Source organism: Schistosoma mansoni (genome assembly GCF_000237925.1).
Source record: "Schistosoma mansoni, WGS project CABG00000000 data, chromosome 7 unplaced supercontig 0100, strain Puerto Rico, whole genome shotgun sequence".
NCBI lineage: Eukaryota > Metazoa > Platyhelminthes > Trematoda > Strigeidida > Schistosomatidae > Schistosoma > Schistosoma mansoni.
In genome coordinates, this window is record NW_017386020.1 from 1,101,902 (window position 1) to 1,122,279 (window position 20,378).

Here is a 20,378-nt window from a genome sequence, read left to right on the forward strand (position 1 = left end):
CTGGATACACAGTAGTTTATGAAATCCTATTTATGTTCCATGACTTTGATTATGATGTTTACTCCTGAAGAAACTCGGACCAGACTATCAAGTGAAATGTTTGAGTTATTTGATGTAGAGATTGCTGAGATTTTTATAAATATAGTCTCTTTTTTAACATCGCATTGCTCATCTAGTCGATCATATCAAAACACAACTTTGTTATTCATAAAACCAATGCAATAAATGTGGAATATGTCATTAAAAGTTCCTTAAATTCAAAGAATTCAATCTATTACTGTTTTTTTTTGACAGGATAAATGTCAGTCGAGTACCTCATGATTCAAAATTTATCGATTATTATTATTTAGTCTTTTTTCGATATTAATAATTTACTATGAAATCAATATTGTGTTGTTTGGTTTTCTTAGTTCTGCCTATAACGTGACAACTGGGTTGAATATCATGAGAAAAGTCATGATTTCCCTTCCCTTTGTGTTAAGTATCCTTCTTCAAATCACACTTTTCAAATTAGATATAGATATAGATATTTCTGTCGATTCGTCACAATTCACGACTTATAAGCTTTTGTAACCATAACTACGAAAGAGATCGAATCCACTTCTATAGATGTTGTGCTGAGAGGTTAACATTTAGACATGATAATCGAATCCACTGATTCATATTCCTAACGTCAGTCATTAGATATACGGCTACAATCATCTAATATAACTGTCTTACTCCTTCTTTGAATGAACTCTACTAGTAACAACTAAACATTAGAATTTCTAGGATTTCTATTGTAATTAATTGCTAAATCATCAATGTTTGTTGTTCGTTTAAGAGGTTTGTGAAGTTAATTTTAACTTTGAAATTCTTTTTTGGCATCAGTTACTGTTAATTGGAGAGGTTTAAAAACCAGGAGATACTGAACTTGGTCATGAGTTCAGTTTTTGAAATTCTTCACTGCGATAAAAATGAGTTTCAGAAAATTCGTAACATTTGCTTAAAACAATCAAAAGATAAATAATACAATGTAACCGAATTTCTGACTCTTTTCTAAACAGAAAATTAGCTTTTTTTAAGCAGAGATGGATAGTGGCTAGTAGTAGAATCCAAAACGGGCGTTTCTTCCTATTTGAAATTCGTCATCTGGATGCAATTTCATCCTACAGGGTTAATGTTTATTATAGAACTCAAACATATTGCCTTTCACATCAAACACCAGATGAGTTATCCACTGAGTTCCGGAGTGAAGATCAACACTCAGATGCAGATACATCTCTCTGATGGGCCCCAAATAAGACGAATTAAATTCCAGTGATAGCCACTATCCATCTCCGTTCAAAAATACCTTTGACTGGTGGCAATAACTAGGTAGTTTAGATAACTTAAAAGAGGCTCATCAATTGCAGTTATGAACACTGACAACGGAAGGACACTTACAGCTGAACTATAGATACTTAATTTATTTTACATTTACAGGATAATGATGGTTACATAACAGCTTCGGAACTACGTCAAGTAATGACTCGAGTTGGACACAGTTGTTCCGGTAGGTTCATATCACACATTATTTTTATGTATATTTTTTACAGAAAAGCAATGTGTATGTGCTGAGGAGTCCCACAATAGGACGAAACGGCTGTCCAGTGCTTTCAGGTTTTCCATGGTGGTCTAGTTTCAATTAACTCATGATCTCAACTACATAAAATTACTAAAATCTCCACAAAACCCCCTTCTGTAATATAATGATCAATTTTTCTAAACAGGATTTCCTGTCGACTACCTCTAACCACCATCTAATCTCAACATAGTATAGGCGATGTTGAGTTACCTAGACTTATGGTCACATTGCAACTTGGTCGATAGAATTCGATCTGCATTAAAAAGGACCTGACATATATGACATTGATCGTTACCCAGTGATCAATCGGTTATAAAAACTGTTTTCTCAAGTTTATTCAATCTAAAATTGTGTTATCAAAAAGAGTTTACTATTATAATGAATTACCTGAATATAGTATATATTCATTGTTCAGTAACTTTATATAATTGTCATAATTAACTTAAGAATAAATATGATTATCCAAGATTTAGTGAAAAAATCTGTTATAAAGGTAGGATACTTGTTATAACGCTAGGGTTTCTGGTTATAACAGTTCTTTCATTTTTTCAACGTATGCGGGATGTTAATTTACCTTAGATGAATATCTACACTAGATCCCCCCAGTGTCTATTCTACAGGACTTCAACACAACTCAGATCAAGAACATGAAATTAGCCCGACTAGAACGTCAATATATATTTCCACACCAAAATCCAACACAATCCAACAACAAAGAATAGTTAATCAATAATAATTAATAATATTAAAGATTCCCATTGTGAAAATTAGAACAACATATGTAAGCGAAAAAACAATTGTTCGCTTACATATGTTGTTCTAATAATTAATAAGGATAGGGGAATATGTAACACGTATAACACCCTGTCACACTATTTACATGTCTCACTAAGCAAAACAACCAATCATTATCGTTCTCGCCCACAAATCAATATCCAAACACTAGTTTTACTGATAATTAAAGATTTTAAACATTAAAAGATCTGATTTTTCCTATCCATACTTAACACATCAAATCTTGAAAACATTTATTCCTCTAAAACAAGATGCACAAAGAAACATTTCATTTACTCTTGTGAAGGCAGATAAATTCAACTTGTAACCATGTCAATTCATTATCACATTTTTTTGAGTATTACCCTTTACGATTAAGTAGAGAACAGAGAACAATAATAAGGTTTATACTTACATATTTATATATCATCAGTATTTTTTAGTTAATTAAGTTGATAGTATCTATTAAAAATGTATCATGAGTGAATTGAAGCTAGACCACCATGGAAAACTTGGAAGCACTGGAGTCCTACAATAGGACGAAACGGCCGTGTGTTCTTTCTAAGTAATTACAATTCAAACCTATGTCAAACAGAAATTTGTTGCAATATTTTACAAATGATGATGAGAATCTCGTACCATGTCAAAATTTATAGTATTGAATAAAGCTGTTATCATTTACTCAGCAATCTACACTGGTGTAAGAGATCCCTCCCACTACCTTCAAATAACTGATTTCGAAAACCAGAACATTTGATCAATAGAGAGAATCGTTTTTTTTATAAAAAACATTTTATTTATATACAACCAATGAACAAAAAACTGAACAGGTTTTACAGTTATTCACGAACCAATTATGGTGAGACATTTTTATCGGGCTTAATTATATTCTATACTATATCACATAACTTTGACTCTACATAAGATTCAACCGAACGAACCACAGTTCTCACAACATCATAAAATAGTACCCAACACTTTTGTCCATTACTGTTAAGTCTCTAATTAATTGACAAGTGAAATAACTTGGTAATAAAATCTATTATCGAAGTGAACAAATCTGAATATACAAAAACCAATCATCTTAATTTGGATGATTTTGTTTATTAATCTCTTTTTATTTGGGTTTTAGAAACAGAAGTTCAAGAAATGCTCTCTGAAGCTGATCAAGACGGAGATGGCAAAGTTACATATGAAGGTCAGAAGAAGTAGAAATATTTAAAAGTTTATTACTTTGTCATAAGCTCTTATTCAATACTTATTATTGTTCCTATCTGATGTGATGGAGGAAATTGAGATTTCCTCTTACGATCTCACCTTTTCAGAGATTATGTATTAGATACCAGATGATACGACCAGTACAACTCATAAGAATTGATACCAGATAATATGTAGTAGAATCACTAGACAGATCATTATACAATATAACTAAGACTTAGATACTTAAAGTACAATCAATGACTGATAACCAGATTGTGGACTGAAACTATGGTTTATTGGCATAAATTATAAGCAGTCAAAACTGCAGAAATCCAACTGAATTATTGCAAGTCAGAGAAATTTTTATTTCGTTTAAATGAATATATCCACCTTCACTCATTGGCCAATTAAATTTTGCTTTCTCCGACAGATCCATATAATCATAGTTGTGACAAAATATTTACATGACTAGCTATCATGATAGTCCGACAGTAAACCGAAGTAGATCAGTATTTAAAGGTGATGTGTATTAAATCACTGGTTCGTCTAGAACCTGGGTTGTTAACAGTTAATTGAAAACCGAATTTCTAAACCTTCGAAGAACTTTATTTCTTCTAAACATCGTCTGTATTTAGTTACTTAGATTCATATAATTCAATAATGAATTACCCAGATGATTTTTGTACTGCCTTACATTTTCCAAATATCTCCATGACGTAATAGTGAAGATCGAGTGATTTTATGGAATGGCTCCAGAACTTTGGCAGAGTTGTGTGTAATAGGTGTGGCATCCTAACCTCAATGATCCTGACTGATCTCTGACGGTAGTTCAGGATCGATGATTCCATCAGCCCAGTACCATTAATATTCGTCTTTAACAATAAAACGTATTCCTTTATGAACTTCTTCCTTTTTACAAACGGTTCTTCGCTTCTTTTAACAAAGCAGATTGTTAAAGCGGGCTTTTTGTCAATATGGAGTACTACGTGCATTTCAAACTACATAACACTTAGCCAGTTGAATATACGATAGAGTACAATGTGAGCTTACTCCGTGTTTTGTTATTAGCTGAAGCCGAATTTTATTGTTTCTATTAATAACTAATTGTTTCTATTTCTAAATTCATTTTTCAGAGTTTGTTGCAATGCTTAAAGAAAATTCCTCTGAATGAAAATTTATTTCTACCATCACTAATGTTCAACTTCATTTTGGCTGTTTCCTGGAGTATATTTTTTGTAGCTCAGTCTATATGAATATATATTAAAATATATCTACATAAATATATACTCATATATACAAGACTTCAGTTTGCATTCATTGTTCAGTGGTGATATAGTCTACAATGATCATTCTATATTCTTTTGGACCTACAAACTGAAATTAACTGTATGTTAATGAGTGTCTTCGCTGAAACTCGAACCCAGCGCACACTATATCAAACTAAAGAGTATTGTCTTTTATACCGATAAGTTACGACGTTAGCTGCTTTTCAAACGTGATAAATAATTCATAAAGCTCATAATGTTCGATATGAAGTATGTTATGCACTGAATTAATTAGTCTCTAGTCGGTATGCGAAATCACTATGCTAACCTTTGATATCGCACATAAATATTGATAATGTGAATTTAGAAATGTGATTGAAACATTTTGGTATTTTAAAAAGATTTCCGTATTCATGTCTAAATTCTTTAGGACGATAATAGGGATAATTTATCTTTCAGAAGCCTTCCTACTTTATCCTTGTTCACTCACTAGACGTTGACAGCAATCAAAGCCAATGCATCATGAAATAATGACCGAATGAACATCGATCTATCTGAGTACGTTGCAATTTCTGGTATGTGTTCGAAACCGTCCCATAAAAATATTTGTACACATTTTCTGCTAATGATGCAATAAAAAGAGTGAGATTATTATCAAAAAAAACTTAATCTGAGGTACTGAGATCATGAAATTCGTTAAAGTGGGTTTTTTATATTCTGAAGAGGCTTAACGATTGGTCTCTCGTATGCTCACCTATAGGGTAAAGCTAAATATTTACTGAAGATGCGCGCAGAAAAGTGTGTGTAGAACGAAAAGTGAAAAGAATATTTGAAGTTCTGACCTGATGATTCACTTATCGCATAAAGTGAGTGCTCGAGTTTGATAAAAGTTTAAACAGGAGAACAATTTGGTTGTGCAGAACGTTCATCATTGACTCAATCCTGTCATTATTATCAACATTTTTCAGTTTATAGTGGTCTCGTAGAGGATAATCAGAATTGGAATAATATCTAATTGTGGAACCTCTTAAGATGTTAAATTGTTACCGTAAGAAAATAGAGTGTTTGTAAATGTCAAAATGCCCTACGCCAGAGTTTTGTAGGCCACTGACTGCCCAGCTTTATTGCATTGCTAGTGTTTCTGATTTCTCCTCCAGTTTAATGGAGTATATTTAGCATGGAAGTATCTTTCATGTCAAAATTAATTTTCACTTTTTTTTAGTTAAATCAAGGATGTTAAATGTATTTGGTCTTTATGGGTAATTAGTTGGAAGGGTAACGAGCAAGCTGAACAGAAATTCAGCATTCCTAAGTGCATTAGTGCGGAAAGACATTAAAGATTCATATAGGAATATAGTTAGGCTGATTCGTAGCACTGCGCTTCCAGTGGAAACGGTGTAAGAAAGCATATAAAGAATCTTATAGCCAACCTAGATCCGCTGCTGTATGGTCTGAAGCTTAACCTGCTTAAATCTCAAATAGTAAAATTCCGCAGATATACGTAATCAAAGCGCTGGCAAGTCTGAAAAGTAAAACTGACAGTAACCAGCTCAGAGATATTAAGTTGTTCCCAATGGGCTACAGAAAGAAAGAGAGCTGAACCTGCCATGATTTAAAACATATCGAATAGTTCTGACAGTCAAACTAGTGGTTCATCACCGTAATCTATTGGGTGACTTTCATAGGGCCAATAACAGACAAACAACCGAAGGAAGTTCCATTACCTAAAACTGGGACATGTTCCAAAAGAAACTCAATTCCAGACTCCTCAACTGTGTAAGTCAATCCCTAAAATAAATACTTCCGTAAGTCTTCGACATCGATGCTGACCTCATTAGTTTGGCTGAACATACCCTGACAGAAGGCGATCGGTCACGCATCAGCACCAGACCACAATTGGGTACACAGTGCTACGTATCCTATGCAACCACTAGCCAGCTTATATCAAACGCTCCACAACAAATTGACAACCTTTGAATCCACTCATTCACGAATTTTGATTTGACTGCAGTTGTATTTTTTCATCATAAAGGTGTTACGGTCAAAGGCCTCGTTCAACCCTGAATATCTGTATCATCTTCAACTTCAACCCTATCGGTTCAAACGAATACTAAACGAACAGACTGGCTATCTTCTGCCAGCAGGGTCACTAAGTGTTAGTGTACAACTACGGTCTAGTTCGGTATTCGTGGAACTCCAATAATAGACCTAACCCTAGATTTGTAGATTTGTCATAATGTGACTACCTAATCTATAAGATTTTAAGTGGAAGTCACATCATTGTCTATAATGATTCTTCGTATAATAATGAGCAAGGTGATGTTCGGTACTATGAAAGAAACATTTTAGCTGGGGGTAGAATGATATATTTAATGTGGAAAGGTATGTGTTACACAAAATGACCACCCCTGTAAGGCTGAGCTAAACCATGCTAATTAATTGTTCTCACCTTCAAAATTACCGACCTCCAGCAAGTGTTACACGTGAGATGCGAATCCCCCCCCAGAAATTATACTCTTACCTTCGAATATCGTGTAAATAGGGACCAATAGTGCTACACTACTCTCCAATACCAAATCGAGTGAGGTTGTCATACCCCGGAGGTTACCAAAAGAATAATGCGAATCCCTTGGATAATGATAAACTGAACGATAAATAAAAAAGAAGTCAGCAGCAACCGATCGAGAAATATATGCAGTATTTTCAAAAACGTTCGGTTTATTTATTAACACGAGCAAAATAAAGATGTACCTAGAGATAGTTTGAGTACCAAGAAAAGTGGGATTATCATTATGGAGAATGATTTAGTACAGAGATATTTTAACAATTCACGTTAAGATGTGTAGCAATCATTGTTGGTTGAGAACTTAACAAGTTTGGGATAATGTAAGGATCGATTTGTTTGACCTTGAGTGGTTGTATGGTTTTGAAATCCACTGAGCTTATGTGTCACAAATATACGTGACATGATGTTGTAAGATGCTTTCGGTTAAATTATTCGTCAAATGATGATAAACGGTGAGCGACACCCATGTGATCACTAGGGAGAGCATAAGTCGTAACCAAGGGGAGTACACTCCCAACTTATATCAATAGTAATGGTATGAAACTTAGTATTGAAGTAAATTCGACTGTGGTGTTTTCGCTTTTAGGATTTTCTCTACTGCTAATACTGATGACTTACATGAATGGGTGTATCACTAAACCTCCGATTAGACGGAAAATGTTTTAAAATATTTACTGAATAAATAACCGATAGAGTAAAAGATTGAAATCATCGATAATAGTGAAGATAACTACGAAAACACAACACTATTTAATAATTGTAACAAGTCAATATGTTGACCGACTTTGGTAACAATTTCATCAATTATATCGAGCATATTACGTGATTCTCAAGTCATGACAATGTTTTATAACGATATCCTGAAACCATTATGAATAACTAGTTATAGTGTTGATCGGGGGTTAGCTGGTGGGAAATAGACATTGTTGTTTTAGGTGATTCTAAAATATTAGACGTTTGTGTGATTATGTTACAAATTGCAGTCCAGAAATATTTGTATATTTAGATATTGTACCAGTGCAGTACGGTAATATTTTAATTCAGTGACTTTATTATCTTAACTATGTTAAACGTGTAGGTGGATGTGATGTTTAAGAGTACTTGAATTGTAGTATAAACTAGTAATCCCAGAAACAACGCAATTTACCCAGGAAGTATTAGATGGACACAAACGAATGAGCTGTATTTGGAATTCAAAATCAAAACAGTCATCAATAAAAGGAAATCACTGGTTCATTCAAACACCATATCCACCACAGCTTAAATTGGAGTGTAAGTGTATGTAAACGATTGTACGTCTTCTTCATTTTACGTCTGTCCGACAGTGTATTGGATATGGACTCTGTATTATCTAAAATGCACACGTTAGTATTAAAATTAACAACCGAAATTGGAACAGACTCACCTGGGTTCTGGAATTGTATACAATCACTGATATCTAGAATTCGCATCATAGACTTTCCAACACTATCCTTCCCCACGAAACAATGTAGGGTCTTTATGTCGCAATGTTATAACCAATATGACATTCCCAATTCGTATTATCTTCTCAAATCTCACGCTTCGATTATTATATGTGAGTATTTGGGGATACACACTGATATATAACTTGACGTATTCCATCATGTGACTTTGACTTGAATAAAGATTATGATCCATATTCTTTTTGTTATTCATATTAGAATACACAGATAGATATGCATTGATATGTGTAATTAACACGTGTTATTCATCTAGGCTTAGTTCACCTGCAAAACAATCAAATGGAAAACATGCGTCTGCCTCATACTCATTAAGATAATCTTGGACTTGATTTGGATTCCCTGTCTGTGCAAACTTCACATCCGGGCAAACTGATTCTCTGATTGCTTCTAGAAAACTTGCCGTTCCCTCAGATTCATCATGCCACTGACTAAGGATTCTACTCAACAACATCAGATACAATAACCTCAGAAATGTGACTAGAATTCGACTCATTCGGAACATATTTGCTACATTCATTAGGGATATCTATAGAGTGAGGACCACTGACACTCGATATGATATTGGAATTTGATTTTTTGAAATATTTCCCTACAATTTATTAGGAGTTTCATTAGAGAATAATGGATCATCAGAAAAATCAGCATCTACCAAAACTGGATCCAGTTTTTGATCATAATTTGACTCATTCAATACATCATTCTCAGAGTTGTAAGAAATTTCATCCGAAATATGTGAATCATTATGATAAACTATATCTGGTACAATAGCATGAGAAATCTGATAAGAAGTTGGTTGATTGGAAACTTTTGTCTCACAATGGTTCTGAGTTTTATTCAACTCTGGACTGTTATGTGACATTATACCGCTCCTAGAAGTCTTGGATTAAGATACGTGATCATTGGGAACATCCAACTTAATAGGATCACAATCGCAGATTTTAGCCTCGGTTTCAGCGAAATGAACCATGGTATAATAAAATGACTGAATTTGTCAAGTTTTACCACATTTAAAGCATTTAGAATTACGAAATACACATGAATTACGTGGGTGAAACCTGCCACAGAACAAGCATTTACCAAACTCGTGCTCATCTTTGTGAACTGTTTCACAACTCAATTAATTGTTATCTGAATAACTTTCATTACGTAGTAGACTGCGGCGACGTAGTAAAGTAGTGGGATTCCTGATGTTCTGGCTATTCATTTCATCGAATTTCCTCCTCTACCGCATTCGAAATTTGTGTACTTTACATGGTCCTACAGTGGTTGCTTGAGAGTTGCATAAGGAAGTGAAATCTGTTTGTCTGGAAATGCCAAAGTCTTTATTTGGCTGTATACTTCTTTTCTGATGAACGCAAAGAAATATCGCTTGTTTTAATGCGCCTGATCCAGAGAGGCTCTAACTGGAGTTATTGACGTCTGTAGTGGCAATCCTTGTCGTCGGAGCACTATAAAACATCCTCAGTGAATCGCATTCCCCAACTAATGTGCAACTACTTTCGTTTAATGTCTGTATTAAATACCATACCCAAACAAATTTCTTGGAGTTCTTCAAAAGGAAAGTTGATATATCCTATAGACTCAGAACAGATTGTTATATCAGTCTGTTTTTACTCCTGTAGATCACCAACATAGGTGGTCTGTGCCGAGGATTGAGGGTCTATTTGGACGGGAATGCTGTGACCCCCCAGCCCACATCCACGTCACACCTCACGTTTAATATATGACGTGGATTACTATGATAATCAGAAGTATTTGAATTTTAGTATAAACTAGTAATCCCAGGGATAACGCAATTTAATCAAGAAGTATTAGATGAGCACAAACGAATGTATTGTATTTGGAATTCATAATCACAACAGTCATCAATACCAAGAAGTCATTGATTTATTTAAACATCACAATTACCCTTACGTCATATTCAGACTCTATAGCTACCTCCACAAATATAAAGCACGAACACCATCATTACATAAATATATCAGCAAGATTAAGCACAAGGAACAGAGTGTGTCCACTGCAACACCAATCACTCCGCAGAGTGAATCTGGTTGATATGCGTTGGTTGCACATGACCTTGGTTTGAATCAACAAAACGTTTGATATTCAGTGATCCAACTGTCGGATGATTTTGCCAGGGTCCAGTGAGATCTCACTGATCCAAAACTTCTTTTATGTCAACCTATTTAGTACACCTAGGCAACTACCCGGAGGCGTTGACTATCTGTTGCTCGTCAGATAGAAGATTTTCTGTACCAAGTCAAACTATTACCAAATATCCAGAAACTTAAAGAAACAACGAGAAGCGAGAGCAAAGAAATTAATCGGTATAAACAAGCTCATGACAATGATACTGGATTTGAACCATTTGAACTACTGTATCTAAATGACGTTAAAAACATTATTGATAATGACCAAAGAATCTAGAAACACTTCCTAATATCAGCGAGTAAACGCTACGAAATCAACTTCATTACATTAGCTCGTTACTAAGATATAGTACATTGGCTTAAAAGAAGCGGGTCATGTGTCCTTCTAAGGCCCCGCCAAGTTCAACTATCTGAGATGCAAGTTGGGACTGCAACGTCGGTTCTAAACCCTACTTCGGAATATTTGAATAGTCAAGGAACATGGGTCACATATATTTTGGTGATTCTGGTAGTGCACTTCATTTTACTATGTGTTCCACTCCTCAGTACCGCTGTTGTTTGGACGTTAACATGTACCTTTCACAATATCGTATGTTCTTATCATTTGTAATTACCTACTGTCTAGAGTTAATTTATGCGCTATAAGTTTTGTTTTTGACACCATGCACGACTAAAAGTTATTTACCATATAGTAAAACAATTTAAGGTATAATGAATCGTATATTAATATTAAAGCCCATTATAATATTATCCAGTATTCATCCTAAATCATGAGAGTTTCCATGGTACTTCACCGTTTACCTTATCTAACTATACACATTTTTATTCCATTCATGGTCACTAATTGTGTCTATCGAACTCTTAGACCTGTAGATTCTTCAAAGTTCATTTAAAATTACTATCTATACTTCTAGCTGAAATACATTTTCGAAATCCATCGAAGTATTGTTTTATTTACACATCCTCGTAATACAGTTAAAATCTTTAAGTCATAGCTCACCATTGGTACCAGAATAATCACTATAACTACGGAATGTACATCTCCGAGTTACAATTTTGTGAGTACAATTTTTGTACCCGTCTAGGGCTGATCATTTGAGAGGACATTCGAAGAAAGCCCAAAAACCAAGATCAAATCGTCTACGTCTGGAGTTTCGTTTCTCGCACCGAGTAGTGAATTGCTGGAATTCCCTACCAGAACACGTAATATCAGCACCTTCTGTTGATATATTCAAAACGAGATTGGACCTCCACAGTGTAACAAACTGCAAGGATTAAAATATGTCAATAGACCTCCTATCCTTATTACTGAAGACTAAAGATGATAATGTGCTTCATACAGTTCAGGTCTACGTAATTGGCTTCAAACCTCATACAGATTTTAGCTAATGATGCTTCTATGCCACACAAAGCTCAGTGGTGGGCGGGAAGTCCAAACTTACGAATTGTTCTTTTAAAGCTGAGTGATTTAACCAAACCATGGTTCATCAGGACCGTTTTATTTCACTAAGAGTATACCTTAAAATCCATAATGTCTGGTGGCTTAACAGACGAATCTGAACTATTAAAACCCAATTTAATGTAAGGATGTGCTTCTTTAAAACCTTCCTTTGCAAATATCTCATTTCAACAGTTACAAGATTGTTGAGTATTTTCGTCATCCGTAGAAAGCACTTTACCATTAAGTTCCCATGCAGCTGTGGTAATCCCAATGTGCCTCAATTTTTGCTTCGACTTCAATCGTGATATCTGCTAGGATATTCTCAAATTATATCTGAGTCAATGTTATTCCAATTATGCCGTATCCTATAAATACATTTACTTCATATCACTTTATTCATAGGTTATGTATCGATTGTTACACTGGGAGAAAGGCAGTCCGTATGAAACATTAGATCAAGGAGAATCTCGTGTTCTCACTCAATGGGAACAGTTTGACGATGGTGAACAATTTTCACCGACGAAGAAATTCCTCTTAGTTGTCCCGATTGTTTTGTAAGTTCCGGTTACAACTTCCCCATGTAATTCTGCTTATCTCTTCATACCAATAATAGTTGAGAGTTTTTTGTCATCGATAAAGTTCATTTTAAATTTTATTAAAACGAAGGCGACAAAATGTCAGTGTATCATACAAAACATAGCAGCTAACACGGATTTGTATTGGTTCAATTCAACACATCACGCTTAGATATTGATAAAATGTTTTATTTACTTATTTAAACATAAATATTGGTACAAAGGGGCACCAGATTTATATGCGCCGCACAAATCTCATTTGATTTGTGTGAGGGCTGTGATACTGCTCGGGTGCCCAAACCGAAGCAGGTGGTTTTCTTAGGGAGCCACATCCAGAGTCTTTGACCTAAAGGTCTGATCCACAAGACAGTGGAGCAACGTAAAGAGATACAGTCCCATGGTATACAGTGACCAACAATAGGTTCATACGCCATTTATTTCCTCAGGATACTGGAGCCCATGCACACCACTGGTTTGGGATCAAGGTTTTACAACTCCCCTAAGTGGACCCTCCGTATCCACCAACCCGTTTAAAGCACCAGACATTAGCTTTTCGTCCTCTCAATTTCGAAAACAACACCCCACCCCGCCGCTAGAAGGCATTGAGTAGGACTTCCCTGGCAGAGGCAATATACGCGTGGCCATGTGAGAGCATTTCGAGAGGTAGAGATGACTCTCCCTACTCTCAGCCATATCAGGGCATTCGGGGACGTTGCGACTATTCACTCCATCTATGTAACACTTCGATAACATAGCGTTGTTCTCACCCTTATGTTTCCCCAAATGCCTTGGTACGGCCGAGGGTGTGGAGAGTCCGCTCTCCCTCTTGAAATGCTCTCACATGGCCACGCGTATATTGCCTCTGCCAGGGAAGTCCTACTCAATGCCTTCTAGCGGCGGGGTGGGGTGTTGTTTTCGAAATTGAGAGGACGAAAAGCTAATGTCTGGTGCTTTAAACGGGTTGGTGGATACGGAGGGTCCACTTAGGGGAGTTGTAAAACCTTGATCCCAAACCAGTGGTGTGCATGGGCTCCAGTATCCTGAGGAAATAAATGGCGTATGAACCTATTGTTGGTCACTGTATACCATGGGACTGTATCTCTTTACGTTGCTCCACTGTCTTGTGGATCAGACCTTTAGGTCAAAGACTCTGGATGTGGCTCCCTAAGAAAACCACCTGCTTCGGTTTGGGCACCCGAGCAGTATCACAGCCCTCACACAAATCAAATGAGATTTGTGCGGCGCATATAAATCTGGTGCCCCTTTGTACCAATATTTGTGTTTAAATAAATTGTATATTGACCTATGTCAAATTTATGCTACATAAATTCTTAGTCAGAATTTAACTTCCGAAGATACCAGCCGGTTATCTAAGCCCGATCTATGAAAACAAATCAAGAAGACAGATTTTTGATATTTGTATGTTCAATAGGAGGTATAAAATGCTGATAATCCTTCTCTTAAGTAGTCGGTAGTTGCGAACGAATCTAAAGATATACGACAGGTTTTGCCTACAATTCGCTTAAAAACTTTTTTTTCGACTGTTGTTAGAATGACATTCGCAAACAATAATCAGGATTAAGATAGTAACTCTACTTTAATTGTCAGTGGGCCTGAATACACGTAGCGGACCAGGGATATTACTGACATAGTATTCTACGGATACTAGCAATCCTTCGAAGACAACGATCACCAGGCACAGTGAGTCACCGAGTATCTCCAGTCTAGAGATGCCATCATCATAACAACAAGAACTAGAATAGGACTTTCTTCATTATCACCTATGTAAATACAAATTTAAAAATAAAATCACAAGTAAAGATTACCATTAATTCACATGCGTCCGTAAGAAAGAAAAAATCTATACAGGTTATTGGAACATCTATTTAGTGAAACAAGTGAGAGAATAAAACAACTTAATTGATTTTCAAGAATCAAAACAAACACTCATCTTAACAAACTTATTTCTAACGAGCACATACAAATGCATTACTGATAAAATATGGTTTGCATTAAATATCCAACTCAATACGTTTTATGTGAACCATTTTATCTATATGTACAGTTTTAATGCCTTCATGTAAATAATTAATAAATTACTTTTTCCCAGTCACTTAAACATTTCCCCTCATTTACAACTGTGAATACACTGGTTTTTGCAACTAAACGGAATTAATGATTAAGAATTAGGCCAAACAGTCAGTCAGTCACAAACGTGGAGCCTGTACATATGTACATCAGTTCAAGTTGCCATACCCCATTAACACAGAGAGATGAAATTGTCGGGCCAAATCATATAATAGTAGAGGTAGTAAGTGTCAGTGATAATAGTAAAAATCAGACATCGAAGGTACGATTCAAGAAGAAAATATAAGTTAGTGAAGTAAAAACAAAAAACGTTATGAGAAATTTTAATCTCAGAATTTGGAGGAAGACTAGGACTGGATGCACCTACTCCATTGCGAACGACTTTTAGCCATGCCATTTAAAATTTTTAATTATTGGTTACGGTAATCACTCGGATCCCAACCAGGTAGTCTACACCTATTAACATGGCTAAGTCCAACAGTCTGGTTTTAATCCAATGGGGACTCAATGACCTCCATAACTGATTTCCTCCAATCCCATGTAACATCTGGCCATTTTTATTTTGTATCTGACACTTCATTTGTCAGCATGTTACTTTACTCGGAAAAAAAGCTTTCTGGCAAATGGTTTTGTCCTTAACATTGGTTCCTTCAGGGTTCCAGTCGATTATCTTCTTCCATGAGCAACCACCACTTAGTCACATCGTATCATTTGATATCATCTATCGATTTACGTTCTATTCATTCAATTCAACAATCCTCATAAGTCCCTTGTACTATAATTGTCTAATGAATAGGGGTGTGTCTGAGATGTTGACTAACATCTTGAAAGTACTACATACAAACACCTCAGGCAGAGTAAGGGCATACAACCACCCCTCTCCATTGTTTTTTCCAAACAGTGGGCTGTTCAATCTCATTATTCCTCTTTAACTTTGCCATCGATGGCGTTCTGGAAACAGCTCTGATGGATCTAGGTAATGGTGATGTGGATCTTTTGCCCGAAGAAAGACTTTGAGTATGTGGATGTTATCGTCTCACTGTGCAATGATACCCAAGCTACGCAATCTGCACTTAATCAGTTGGCGACCAGTGTCTATAGATATAGCATATGGTTCGCATCTTATAAGTATCTGGGTAGCTGCGTAAGCGCTGGTAATGGCGTGAGTGATGAAACCAATTCACGTATAGTGGAAGTCATGACGGTTTATGCCAGTCGAGACCATCTCCGGAGCCTTTGTGATGTTAGTCTGGCTGTAAAAGGTTGGATCTACAATGCATCGGTGGGAGCAGTTTCGCTCTATATTTGTGAGTCCCGGCCTCTCCGAGTTAAGGATGTTAGACGACTCTGTGTTTGGTTACTGTTGTCTCCAAAGGATTACTGACATCCAGTGGCAACACTATGTTAGTAATGCAGAGGTTCGACATCGTGTGTCCGGACACAGCGACGGCAATGCAATCAGTGTCACCATGTTGAGACACTGACCTCGGTGGCTTGGACATTTCCTATGAACATCGTCTTAGAGAATTCCACATTGTGCATTATTCGTTGACTCTGGGACTGGTCAGAAAAAGCTGAGAGGTGGTCAGTGTATGACATGGTGTTGTGATATGAAAGAAAGCTGTACAAGACTGACTTTTGTTGGTCCTTCATGACTCCCTGGTTGGAGTCCCAGAGATAGTGCAACGCAGTAACTTGAGAAGTTATCAGACATGGCTCAGAATAGAAACCAGTGGTGATCTTGTTGTAAATTTCTTTTAATTTCATCAAAGTGAAAATAACTTCAACCGAAAAAAACTTTCTGGCTGTATTTTTCTCAACTGAACTACTTCTACCTTTATTATTATCATTACTACCATTAACAATTTCACTCCCATACACTAATTTCTGTCCATTTTTGCTCCTCCTTTTTTGTGATATTCACGTTCCATTCTCTATTGCTTCACAACTTCATTGTGTGGCGTATGTATATTTGGTGCCCCCTTGTGCCAATATTTGTGTTCAAATAAATATACTATTATAATTTCCAGAGACGATTCCGGTAACCCTAATGAGAAGTTGTGACCAGTGGAGTTCAGCTATGTTTGATCTAAACTAATTACTCACTAATGGCATTCGAAGATGGTTGTACAGTAGCGAAATGATTAGACTTGGAAATAATGACTATTAGATCCCCAAAGCTCTCGCCTCGAGACCTGAAGGTTCCCGATTCAATCCTTAGTGTGGTCATGGTTGCACACAGCTGAAGAGTCCCATACAAGGATTAAGCAGCTGTTCACTACCTCATGATTTTCAAAGATTGCCTGAAATCAGTCCATAATGTAAACCATAAAATTCAGATTCGTTCACCTTTCATCATCAATGTTGACCCATATTAAATAAAGTGTATGACTGAAAGACGGGTACATATATTTGTAGTAGGTAAGTAGGTTACATTACTACACATAAGTTAATCCTGTTTTGAAGAAACCTCTGAATTTTTTGTTGGAAAAGAATCTACTTAGAAGTCTTCTGATTTCATCTCTTTACATAGCCAAATGCTCAAAATCAACTATTCTTTCAAAGTAGGCGTTGTCTTTCAAACCAACTTTTTAACTGTTTGGAATTTGGTTTACCTACAAATATCTGAATATGGGCTTCACTCATAGATCACTACCAATCCAGACTGTATCTAGTAGCTACATTTTAGACAAATGAGAACTTCGTTTTTTTTCCAATGTTTGTCTGTTTTTAATACGATCAGCACATTAATCGTAAATGATCAGTCATCTCGAAGCGATCATTTGCGCCTACACCAAACAGTTAATACGCAAAATATAAAATATGAGTAACACAGTTGCACTTATATGAGATAGATAGATAGATAGATATTATCTTATTGATTGCTAGTCCATACACTTAAAACAATCGTAGACAACAAATTTCAATCAAATAAGGTCAATGATAACTGTGTTAACACATTTATCTGGGTGATTTAGTTATGAAACTTATTTAACAAATATACTTAATCACCTTCAATACTCCCTCTTAATTCATTGATTTATTGATACTTACTGACTAACAGGACAGTACTGGTATTCGCTTACTTACATTTCATTCTCAATAGGTCATTTTGTAAAAACACAATAATGTATATCCGGACTACTTTTTGTATTTGTCTGTTATTATCATCAATATTATATATTGTAAAGGTTAAATTGCTCACTATTTTGGCAATGTTATTTTGTGAGGTGAACAATGCATTAAAACTATACTTTAATAGATCTGTCTTCTTTCCTATACTATATCCTTATATACAACCTTTCTTCATCATCATCATCAATAGCAAATTCTAAAACGGTTAAGGTTTTCCTTTTAACATAAAAATAACTCATTTCATAGCTATAAGCTGGCTGGGTGGCTACCTGTCTAAACTATGTGTTAATGATCAAATAGTTCAACTTTCAACCATTTACCTGCGGGTTCGACTCTCTTAGTCAGTCATTCAGTCGTTATAGCTGACTGACTCTCTCTTAGCCATCTACCTGCCTACTTTAATTGAAACGAGATGGTAGATATTATTGTCAGTCTTTATGTGTACACATGTGAAAATGTGCTTTAAAGTTAGACTATACTAATTCTCGTATGTGAATCGCACATTAAATGGTATCTGAAGTTTATCAGTCAAAACATAACTCAGTTTTATGTACAAACGTATTTTTTTTAAATGGCCTTCTTGGTTGTTTTTAATTGCTTGTTTTTTTTGCAATTCTCATTTGTAGATTCTTACTTGCAAGTTTCTACACAGAATACGACCCTCTTCATTGTTTTATCAACGCATCGTCAATGATTGTTCTAGCTGTACTTCCTAAATTGCCTCAGTTTTATAGGGTTCGCTTTTTTGGTATCAATCGTTGGTAGTCCCATTTTTTCTTATGCTCACATCCTTATATTAACAAACCTAATGATGGTAACAGTTAAATTAAATTCGGTGTTTTATTTCTTCCTCTGTATTCAGTTTATTGCATTACAGTTGGAAGAGAGAAAAAAAAGGACATCTCACCCCTTCCGTTTCAAAAAGTGCACAGATACCAGACAATAATTGTTGACTTCCCTTTTTTTGCTTTGTGATATTGTGTTCAACCTTCCCTACATACACATATGTAATCTCTTACCAAAAAGAATTGTTCTTTCGATATATATACCCTGGCTATGTTTTTCTACCTTAAAAAAATATTTTTTTTACTATCATTTTTCACGTTCTGAATTAATATTTGTCTCTTTATACTAAGCTGTGGATGTGTTTTTTCCTTTCTATCTTTGTATCAAATTCACTTCTAATTGGAATACAGTTATTATTATCATTAGTATAATAGTTTCATGAAATGCGATCAGTGACAGTTAACCCCAGGAAAAGAGTCAATATGTAACTCCGTAACTTAATTGTATTCGTCGGTGAAAAGTAGTATTTTAACTCCTAGGTGTTTTACATTATGTCCATCCATTAAGTTATTGATTAATTAATGTTAAGCATCCCCCAACTCAATGTATTGAACTTTGTCGATCATATATAACTCAGGATATTTTAATATAATTGTTGGTCACCGGCCGGATTAGATGTGCAATTATTGTTGGTACATAATAAAAACTTCATCCCCATCTTAGCCTTCTCCCCTTGCGTTGAACTGTATCAGTCTTTGTTCTATTATAGCAAGTAGTTGTTTTTCCACGATTATAACAAGTAGACATATCAACGTTTTGTCTGTTTACGTCAACCTATTTCAATTATAATTAAAGTCCTTATCTTTCTTTAACGATGACTACTACTACTAATTGACGCTTTTTAAGCAATACAAAACACCTAGATACTTTTACGAAAAAAAATGACAAATGAAAGGTACTACATTTGTGATGATTAAAACATGCAAGGAAATACTTCATTGTGTAATTGTTAGCGATTATTAGAATGGGACCGTAAACTAGCGTATATGTTGTAATTACAGTGGTACATAATATCATAGTGTTCAGTGCATCCTGCTTTCCATTGTTTGCTTGACGAAAATCAGCCTTTGAAGTGAAATATAAAATTCAGAAATCTTCCCAGACCTATAGTAATAGTTCGGTGTCATGTGCTCACTAGTGACTAATTCCAAGAGGTAATTCCAGTGTTCTAGCGACAAACTACTACCAATAGAGTTCAGTCACGTCAAGTGTGACGTAGTTGGTTAGTATCTCACCTACACTTAAGTC

At 35.5% G+C, this 20,378-nt stretch overlaps 2 protein-coding genes across 2 annotated transcripts in view; both read left to right on the forward strand.

Annotated features, from left to right (window-relative positions):
• Positions 1–3,592, forward strand: part of Smp_144790 (hypothetical protein) — a gene marked incomplete at both ends in the record, with an annotated part of 19,284 nt that extends 15,692 nt beyond the window's left edge. Inside the window, one exon of the mRNA XM_018791055.1 lies at positions 3,513–3,592. Within this exon, the coding sequence (XP_018645761.1) occupies positions 3,513–3,592 (80 nt within the window). The remainder of the gene's footprint in view (positions 1–3,512) is intronic.
• Positions 3,593–11,460: 7,868 nt separating this feature from the next.
• Positions 11,461–19,049, forward strand: Smp_210360 (ormdl proteins, putative; the record flags this gene model as incomplete). The annotated part of the gene is made up of 3 exons (XM_018791056.1): positions 11,461–11,634; positions 12,889–13,040; positions 18,911–19,049. 3 exons carry the CDS (start codon positions 11,461–11,463, stop codon positions 19,047–19,049), a joined length of 465 nt encoding a protein of 154 aa, XP_018645762.1.
• Positions 19,050–20,378: the final 1,329 nt, after the last annotated feature.